This window comes from Sebastes fasciatus, chromosome 21 (genome assembly GCF_043250625.1).
Source record: "Sebastes fasciatus isolate fSebFas1 chromosome 21, fSebFas1.pri, whole genome shotgun sequence".
Classification (NCBI taxonomy): Eukaryota; Metazoa; Chordata; class Actinopteri; order Perciformes; family Sebastidae; genus Sebastes; species Sebastes fasciatus.
In genome coordinates, this window is record NC_133815.1 from 5,516,004 (window position 1) to 5,526,614 (window position 10,611).

General features: G+C 36.8%; 1 protein-coding gene across 2 annotated transcripts; it reads left to right on the plus strand.

The window, feature by feature from the left end:
• Positions 1–1,447: 1,447 nt before the first annotated feature.
• Positions 1,448–10,402, plus strand: anxa13 (annexin A13). Of its 2 annotated transcripts, none has more exons than XM_074621575.1 (11): positions 1,448–1,603; positions 3,938–4,013; positions 4,121–4,215; positions 4,332–4,502; positions 4,647–4,680; positions 6,321–6,400; positions 6,634–6,702; positions 6,786–6,887; positions 7,174–7,249; positions 8,423–8,535; positions 9,087–10,402. In XM_074621575.1, the coding sequence occupies exons 1-11, from the start codon at positions 1,589–1,591 to the stop codon at positions 9,204–9,206; spliced, it is 951 nt and encodes a 316-aa protein (XP_074477676.1). In that variant the 5' UTR covers positions 1,448–1,588; the 3' UTR covers positions 9,207–10,402. The 2 variants fall into 2 exon arrangements, with proteins under 2 accessions (XP_074477676.1, XP_074477677.1); XM_074621576.1 differs by having other exon boundaries at positions 4,335–4,502.
• The last annotated feature ends 209 nt before the right edge of the window (positions 10,403–10,611 follow it).

The window sequence follows — 10,611 nt, forward strand, 5'->3', positions numbered from 1 at the left end:
TCTTCAATAAATATCCATAAACATTACCCTTTCACAAATACACAATAAACAGTCCCGCCGAACTCCCCTCCACCCACTTCCCACTGGTTTCGCCCTCCCGGAACTATTAATAGGGCGCGAGTCCCCGGGGATCTCTTTCACCCGCGCATCTTGGGAGACGGAAACCGGAAGTAGTAAGTTGGGCATGTTATTGACGGTTTTAATTAATTAATACCTCTGTGTGTTCATTAAGTGTATTCAATAATCCATACGTCTAGTAATTATAGTTAAACATACACACAAATTACTACATTACTCCCGTAACGGCGAGCCGTCGTTACAATTTTAAAGGCCATTCTGGCTATAATTGAGTGCTAAAATCTTATTTTCCTAAAACAAGTGGTGGTTAAAGAACTGACTAGTAAGACCCAGATTTTCATTAAAGGTCCCATATTGTAAAAAGTGAGATTTTCATGTCTTTTATATTATAAAGCAGGTTTAAGTGCTATATAAATACTGTTAAACTATCAAAACGCTCAATATACGGAGAAATACACACAGCCCGTATTCAGAAATTGTGTGTTTGAAACAAGCCGTTAGAATTTCTGTCCATTTGTGATGTCACAAATATACAATATATATAGATCATCACACGGTTTTAAACATAAACATTCTAAATTTGTCCCAGTTTATTTCCTGTTGCAGTGTATGTAAATAACATCAGCTGACAGGAAGTAAAGATGGACCCAAACTGTTGCCTAGCAACGCAATTCCGTTGCAATTCCGTTTAAATGCTCTAAAACGGAGCGTTTCAGACAGAGGGTAAATAAAGGCATATTCAGGCAGACAGTATGAGGAAAATAAAGGTGTTTTTTTTAACATTACAGCATGTAAACATGTTCAAGTAGAAACATTAAATACAAATATGAACCTGAAAATGAGCACGATATAGGATCTTTAAGTAAAGTACTGTAGAATGGACTATTTATTGTGTTATTTGTTTATGTATATACTATTCATTGTGCACATTGTATACTTCACTACATTCCTGTCTGCATTCATCTTATTCATTTGCAATTACTGTCTACCACAACTTTATATTACTTTATTTCATATTTATGTTATATTTTATCCTTATATTGTAACTTGCACTATTATATGTCTCATTTTGTTTTTTTACTTGTGTGATTTTATTTTATACATATTTACTTAGCAGTGTTGGAGGGAGCTTGAGACCCAAGATTTTCATGACAACAACTGCTTGTTTGATGATAAATAACTTGAAACAGGACTTTTACTAGTAACAGAGTATTTCTACACTGTGGTATTGTTACTTTTACTGTGTACTTCTTCCACCTCTACCACAGACCATGCATGTTGTACAGTAGGTCTCCACCAGTGCATCATGGGATATTACTACTACACTGGTTGTGGATGTAAATGGTTAACAGACGGTGCAGCGCTCTATGGTGACGTCACACGCTGGTTTCTGCTCGTTTGATCCGGAGGAGGACAAGTACCGCTAACTACTCTCTCTACCATAAACTACTCTCTTTACCACCTTTTACCTCCACAGATCTCTAACTGCAGCCGGAAAAACATCCTGAAAATGGGAAACTGTCAAGTAGGTACCATGTCTGACACTGTGTGGTTTATAGAAATAGAAAATCTTTTAGTTTGTGCTTCTCCTTTAAGTGTGAGAGCTAGTTTCAGATCGACGAACAGGTTCATACGAATAAACATCTAATTTCGGGTTAATTCCCAATATAATATTGTATTTATGGTGTTTTTACATCATGGATTGGACACTGCAGCGCCTCTAGTCGCAGTTGCGCACCTCATATAGGCCTATAATAAAGCCTCATATCTTATTATTTCAGCTGTAATAGAGAGTAATGGTGTCATTCTCATAATATTTGGTGTTTCTTTAAATGTAAACGTCGTGTATGACACGGTGTGACAGACAACCGTGTCTGGGTTTACTCAAGGGAAAGGAGCCACTCCCCTGCGGAATTCATCACAGCTCCGTTACATCTAACGGTGGATGAATGAGAGAGAGAGTCTCTGGAGGTGTTGTGTTGGACTGTGTGTGAGACTGGAGTAGTGTAGAGTCCAGAGATGGGGGAGGGTCTCCATAATCAGAGTCAGATTCAGTCCTTTTTGGTGCCTCTGGGCTCATTTGTTTATTGTTTTACCTCACTGGCAACTTCAATAACACAAATGGACAGTGAAAAAAGATTTTAATACCTGATTTAGTTGTTTGAAATAGTAATCTATAAGTCAAGAGTACATCTAAAGTAGATTATCAAGTATACATGTTTAGTTTTGTTACTTTAAGTGCAAGTGTACTACACTAAATAAGCATTTGGTAGTACAACCAGTGATGTAATGTACCTACTACCTAAGTACATTTACTCAAGTATTGTGCTAAAGTACTTTAATTCAGTATTTATATTTGTTAGTTTATACTTCTACTCCACTACATCTCAGAGGGAAATATTGTATTTTTTACTGCTCTACATTTATCTCACAGCTTTTTAGTTACTTTACAGTTTTATATTTTGAATTAATAATCTGAATCAACTATGATATATCATTTATTTATTTATTTTTAATTTAATTTAATTTAATTTAATTTTATCTTATTTATTTATTATTTATTTATTTTATTTATATATTATTATTTAGATTTAGCTGCCGAGCAGTTAAGTATTTAAAATTTGCCAAACTGCAGCTGCAATATTAATGTAATGTTGACATTAATGCATCAATAATTATAATATAATATTCTGACATGGGCCATTCTGCATAATAATAAGTACTTCTACATTTGATACTTTAAGTATATTTTGATTCAAATACTTTTGTACTTTTACTCAAGTAAGATTTTGAATGCAGGACTTTTACTTGTAACAGTACACTGAGGTATTACTACTTTTACTCAAGTACTACTTCTTCCACAAATGACTACAACATACAATTCTTATTCAACTTTACTTAAGTTTACTTAAGTACTTAAGTACAAATACTACGGATACTTCACTGAAAACACAGTACAAATACAACATATATTTCACTTGCAAATTTCCCCACTGTGGGATGAATAAAGGAATATCTTATCTTATCTTAAAACACAGTACAAACACTGCTGGTACTTCACTGAAAACAGTACAAATACTACTGGTACTTCACTGAAAACGCAGTACAAATACTACTAGTACTTCACTGAAAACACAGTACAAATACTACTGATACTTCACTGAAACACAGTGCAAACACTGCTGGTAATTCTTCACTGAAAACGCAGTACAAATACTACTGATACTTCACTGAAACACAGTGCAAACAATGCTGGTAATTCTTCACTGAAAACGCAGTACAAATACTACTGATACTTCACTGAAACACAGTGCAAACAATGCTGGTAATTCTTCACTGAAAACGCAGTACAAATACTACTGATACTTCACTGAAAACACAGTACAAATACTACTGATATTTCACTGAAAACACAGTACAAATACTACTGATACTTCACTGAAAACACAGTACAAATACTACTGGTACTTCACTGAAAACACAGTACAAATACTACTAATACTTCACTGAAAACACAGTACAAATACTACTGATACTTCACTGAAAACACAGTACAAATACTACTGATACTTCACTGAAAACATAGTTTTCAACACACGCAAGTTCCGGCCCCCTGGACTGCACTTTGGTTACTGCCGGTTACTCATACGGCCTCCACCAAGTTTGTTTAAAGACCCTGAATTCCTCAACTGTTCATTGTGTCATGGTTCTCCCCTCCCCCATCAGCCAGCTGCTCCTGCATCGCTATCATGAACCCTCCGAACTTCATTTAAACAATGATCAGTGTGATGTAACCAGATTATTACCGGACGCTGTTTTAACTTAATCTAAATAACAATATCTTGTGTTATTCTCTCAGCCCACTATCGTGCCCTATGAGGACTTTGATGTCATGGCCGACGTTAAGGGCATCCGTAAAGCCTGCAAAGGGTTCGGTGAGTTGGAAATGTTATATTAATTCTAGTAATGTCCCTGTAAGTATGACTTGCATATTACATTGTTTTTTATCATCGTACTGCATCTGTTTTTGTGTTCTCTACAGGAACTGATGAGCAGGCCATCATTGACATCCTGGCGAACCGCAGCGCAGATCAGCGTCAGGAAATTAAAAACGCCTATTTTGAGAAGTATGACGATGTGAGTGTCATTCAGTAATAAACAGAATATTGTTTAATTTTTACCATAACAACCATTAAAATGATTATTATAATTTGAATTACCAATCACAATTAAATGATGTATCGCTGTGATAGGAGTTGGTGGACGTGTTGAAGAAAGAGCTGTCAGGGAACTTCGAGAACGCCATCATCGCCATGCTGGACCCGGCCGTCATCTTCGCCGTGAAGGAGCTGAGGAAGGCCATGAAAGGAGCCGGCACCGATGAAGACGTCCTGGTGGAGATCCTCTGCACTGCCACCAACTCTGTCAGTCACAAATCAAAAGCATCAAATTAAATTATTATTATGTTCAAATGGTTTTATCAGTAACATCAGAATAATTAAATGAGTTTTAGATTGTATTAATGTAAAATATTCTAAATTTGTATTGACTGCAATTGTTTCCCACAGGACATTGCCTTGTTTAAGGAATGCTACTTTCAAGGTAAGCCAATAAGCAAGACTTTAACTTTATTACTGCATACATTACTTGACATCCATCCCATCTATATTGTATCATATGTGGTATAAAAATCATACTGTGCAGTTGTTAAACGTCTCACCCAGTGAATAAATCACTAAATGTCACTATTTCCCTTCCTTGTATTATGAATCCTGGAGGAAATGGCTATGACGGTGACTCATTATGATGCATAACACAATAGCTGCACTATTCTTGACCCTTTAGCCGTGTATGTACAGTCACACGATGTTTAGTCAAGGCCCATCCTGCTGCAACTTCCTGTTCACTATGATACCAGCGCTCGCAGCTGATTATATTTACCACATCGTCTTTCATTACTCGAGGGTTTCTTAACTCGTTTCTTTGCATGTTTTCCTCACCAAACTTTATTTCTTTAGTTCTCTTTAAATTATCCACGTGTGGAATGAATTAAAATATATTAATATATTCCTATTATAATTGATAAATACAGTATAGTTTCTCACTGTCACTTAATAGTAAGGCATTCTGTATGATTGATAAGGATTGATTGATAACTAGCACGTTTATTAATCCTTTATTTCGGTAATAATAACAACAACCATTCACAATATGTCATCTTTATTCTCTTTTCTTGCTTGGGTATCCACCGCCACCATACTTTAACTTTATTTTGCTATAAAAACACAGATAATTGATTTATTAACTATAAATAAAGCCACATAGTACAACGTATAAGTCTTTAAAACAGTATGTTGTATTGCTTCCAGCGTTTTCAACATACAATATGTCCTGACAGACATTCATATTGTCTAATTTTGGAGGATGTGATGACAGGAGATAAATCACATTAATAAGGGTCAATTTAGCTGTTTGGTGGCGTCTGTTATTACCAAGGATAAAAAAGGATAATTATTCTATCTAATTAATAATTATAGTATATTTTCTATTCTATCAAATTATTCTAATTATCCAAATGCCCTTACAGATTGTTGAATTGTAATTGAGAATTTTCTATGATTAGCTCTCTGCTAACCAAGCTGGCCTCTATATTTGACTCTGTTCCTCTTGTAGACTTCATGTGTATGTTGACTAGAATAATGAATGTGCTGTACTTCCTGAGGGGACGTGATGTTGATCTTTCACTCCTGATAGATTGTTTCTTCCTGGCACTATATTGAGTAATGAGTTTCCATTAGCTAGAGAGCAGTGAATGACTAAGGGAGTGATTTCTGACACAGTCAGTCTCTAATTTTGTGAATCCAGTTTCCTTGTCACTGTATAATTTCTTTTTTACTGTACCGGTTTTTCACCTATCTTTTTCAGATTTATAATCACTATTAATTGAATTTGGTTCCTCAGTTTTATAAAAGTATTAGGTTTTGGTGTCTAGGAAGCTTTCTAGACTTAATCATACAGGCATTAATCCATCATTAAAGATACTAACTGGCAGTGTCATTGAACTAAAACCCACTGTAGTCACAGGATTTAAGAAGGAAATCAGGTCAGACTTGAAAATGTAGGTTAATTGTTAACTTTAGTACACCAAAAAACTTCATTACACATTAAAAACAGACTGCAATGAACACCACAAACTTGTATCTGCTGGTGGACTTAAAATATATTTTTTGTTTACATTTCAGTGCATGAGCGTGATCTTGAAGCAGACATCGAGGGAGACACAAGCGGCGACGTAAGAAACCTGCTCACGGCTCTGTTGCAGGTAAGCGGCCTTGACTTTCTACTCCACTCGCGTAACTGAATTCCTCCCGTCTGCTGTGGGACTGAATCGAGCTCACTCTCCCTGTGCCCAATCATTCCCTATGAACTCACACACACACACTGACCACAACCCAGACACCCTCTCATTAGTAAAACGGAGGCCAGATACAGTTGCTTCAGTTGCACAGAAAGGCCTCACTATACAGCAAAAGTCATCTTACTCTCGTCCTCCAGGGCAACAGAGATGAGAGTTACGATGTGGATGAGGAACTGGCTGAGCAAGACGCTACCTGCCTGTTTGAGGTACTGTTTCAATGTTAAATCATAATAACCTCATAGCAGATTCATTAATTGAACAATAATAATATTTTCTGTATCTAATGCAGGCTGGTGAGGGTAGTTTTGGGACAGACGAGTCCACTTTCAGCTATGTCCTGGCCTCCAGAAATTACCTGCAGCTCCAGGCCACCTTCAAGATATACGAGCAGGTAGGTTTGGGTGTCACGCCGTCCGTAGATAGCTGCAGTGATATTACATATCAGTGCATATGAACCTGACATTTCATCTTCAGCTAGCGTGGGAATTGATCAGGGTTGGTGTCTTGCATTACCCCTGAGAAGTCTTGGTTCTTGTGCACGTGCAGACAGACTTTCTTGGAGCTTTAAAAAATGTCCTGAACATCTTCAATTATAGGATTAGGAGGAAATTGTTGACCTGGAAAATGAAACCACTTTAGTGCTTAGATTCAACTAGTCATTTTCTCTCCATATGTAGCTGTCTGGAACTGAAATCCTGGATGCCATTGAGAGTGAGGTTTCTGGGACACTGAAGAAATGCTTCATCGCTCTTGGTTAGTATGAAATACAAAATGTTGAATAAAAGTGCTCGAAGCGAAAAAAGTGCCAGTACTCTCTAATTCACATGTGTATCGGCCGGTATCAGTAATCTCTTACGACTTATTCCTATTTATTCATTATTTATTTAAGCATGTTATATTGTGTCATTCATTATCAGCTGTGATTTTTTTGCTATAATATCATACTTGGGCTATAAATCTTCTATAGTAGGCCTATCATACTCCCATAATATTCCAACTGGAACATTATAGGGTTAAGGTGGTGTGTTTACTGTTAATAGTTAAAGTGCTTTCCTGTGTTATTCGTAGCATATATCCCAGTCAGGATGATCCTACATATTATGCAGCAGGATAAAGAGACACATAATGAATCTCAACAGTGAATAAAAGATACTAGGAGATGAAAAGGAGAAGAAAATTTCAAGGTTTTTCACTTAAAACTCTGCAATTTTACATAATTTTTTACCATTATTATTAGTAGTAGTTAAATGATTATTTTATTACTTACACATATCACAGCCTTCGCCTGAACATTTAATTCTTCTGGAAATGTTTGCCCTAAAAGATTCAGATTCAGAAAACTTTGAAATAATGTTTTAATTAATTTGATTTGTTTACAAATTAAATTATTTTACAAAAAGGACGTGAATATTGTATTAATAAATTACACTACTCTCGTTCTCACCCCCTTCCCCCGTGGGGAGCATCTGGACGAACCATATGCCAAATAGTTCTTATGTTCATACGGCTTATGAGGTGCGGCTCAAAAACTGGCGCTGCGCCGTATGATTATGAATCTCCCAGAGAACCTGATAGGGAGAAGAGTACCGGCAGCTTATGAGAAGTGCCTTTGTGCAAGAAAAGTCACGGTACGCCCAGGAGTAAAATACAGAAGTGCCGGTACTGTGTACCGGTGAGTACTGGCACACTTCGAGCACCGGTTGAATATTAAAATACAGCATACTCAGTGTATGACCTGAATTCAGAACTCTTATCAGGTTTATTGTCGTAGAAAGATAAGCCAGTGGATTTCTCACATTACGTCACTTTCAAATTTAAAAAACCCACAAAATCATGAGGGTAGAATATAATAACACTATGTGTGTATAGATAATGGCCGAGGTTGACAAAAGGTATTTAATGAAGGTCTTTCTTTCCTCCCCTCAGTGAGATGTGCTAAGAACCCTCAGCTCTACTTTGCCAGACGTCTAAACGACGCCATGAAAGGAGCGGGCACTGACGAGGACACCCTTATTCGCATCATTGTGTGTCGCTCTGAGGTAATAGCACTGAAAGATCAACGGTTGGAGCCAAATTTTTAAAGATAGTTTTCTATTTTTGAGGGAGAAGTAAGGTTAAAGCTCTTTGCTTTGTCATGCTAAATAAATAATAGCTTTGACCTCATACTTTAAATAGGGTGGTAAAGTGGTAAAGTGGTACCTTGGGTTGTGATGGGGGACTGAAGCCGTTATCTATGCTCTCTTCAAAGCCACCAGACTCCATTGACAAAAATAGTAATTTTACCTCGCAGCACACGGGAGTTGCTGTTCTACCGCTGTCTCGATTGGTTAGTTTGTTTGTGTTATTGTGTGACTTTGGTGTTTTAAAGGGTTAGTTCGGATTCACCAAAGTCACACAATAACACAAACAAACTAACCGATCAAGACAGCAGTAGAACAGCAACTCCCGTGTTCTGTGAGGTAAAATTAATATTTTTGTCAAGGGAGTCTGGTGGCTTTTAGGACAGCATAGATGGAAGAAGAAGAAGATGTAAACACACCGATGGTGCGTGATTGCTTTTCTCTAATTTTTCTTTTCTTGTTGTCAACAGTACGATTTGGAGACCATCAAAGACCTGTACCTGGAGAAGTACGACGTGTCTCTGAAAGAGGCCCTGAGGGACGAGTGTGGCGGCGACTTTAAACGCCTCCTCCTGGCTATCTGCCACTGAGCAAGCAGGGCAGACGTGGACAGCAGAGGCGGAGACGGCAGAGTATGTTTATACTGAGGGCGCTGCTGTTTTCTGTCTGACTAACTAACTAGACTACTCGGTCTCTCCATGTGACATTATGTAGGGAGCAGGAGGGTGGAAGTGATAGAATAATTAACTCTTCTGAGTAACTATGAAGTTAGGTGGCTCTCTTTTTAAACTTTTCCCACAGACATTAATTACGAAAATTGCATTGAACTGGATTAACTAATCTGTCAATTACTGCCCATTTCTTAGTCAATTTCTAGCTCCAGTTCTTAACACTTTTACCAGCATTTACACAGTGATATGTAAGTTGTATCACTGTAAACAAGCACCAAGCTTTATACATTTCCAGGAGCCGACTTCAGTCACACTGATGCAATTAAACGATCAGGTGGTGCAAGTCTTGATGGGATAATCACGTTTGTACATTGGGAAAAAGTCAGTTACGGCCTCAGTATGTCTTTCTGCTGCTGCATTCACTACTAATGAGACATGAGTATTACATTATTACCATCGTATATAAGTATTAATCTGTTTTAGATCAAATAACTCTTTATTCATGTTTGTTTGTTTTCTATATCTTTCACCCTCCGTGCCCCGAACTCAGTGACAATGATATATTTCACTGCTGTTACAACTAATAATGCAATCACTCCATGTGGCTTGAAGTTTAAATGAAGAAATGTGAACGTTTGAAATGAAGGAATCTTAGCTGGGTGTCATGAAGGATATGCAATGTTATGGGATTTTAGGGATTTTCTGATTCGCAGAAGACACTATATATTGATTTACTGTACGTTTTATCATTTAATTCAACAAGAAAAACTTGACAAATACACCTCACCTTGTTATATATATTTTTTTGTATTTTACGACTAACGCAGTAGAGTGTTTATTATATATATTATTTAGTTTACTGTTTTAGGTAGGCCAGAGGGTATATGAGAAGAAATCTTTAACATCTGGACAGTCTGATGTCATATTGTGTGTCTTTATAAGGCAGCTGAGATTTGTTAAAAGTACCACTATTGTAAGGAACAAACTGTGAGTAGATACTCAAGTGAACTGTAGTAAATGAGATAGTTACAACCAGGATGTCATAGGACTAGTGTTTGTCTCTCTATAGCCAAAGAACTTTAGTCTAACTGCAAATAAAGTCCCCTGTAACGTCACCATGTTTGGTTTTATTTGACCTTTGACTGTCTCTGATGCTGTGATGAAGTAATGCACATTAAAAAAAACTTATTTTCAGTAAATATAAAATTGTAATTAACAAAAACGACATTTTTAAAATAAATAAAACCCTAAAATCACTGTTTTTGTGAAGTTAAAGGCCTCATTCACAACAGCTGCCATAGAATTGTTTATGCATAATGATGCA

Excerpts from the sequence above, each read along its gene's own strand:
- anxa13 (XM_074621575.1), top strand. Across the intron at positions 4,014-4,120 it reads TAAAGCCTGCAAAGGGTTCG|GAACTGATGAGCAGGCCATC; the intron begins GTGAGTTGGAAA and ends TGTTCTCTACAG. Across the intron at positions 8,536-9,086 it reads TCATTGTGTGTCGCTCTGAG|TACGATTTGGAGACCATCAA; the intron begins GTAATAGCACTG and ends TGTTGTCAACAG.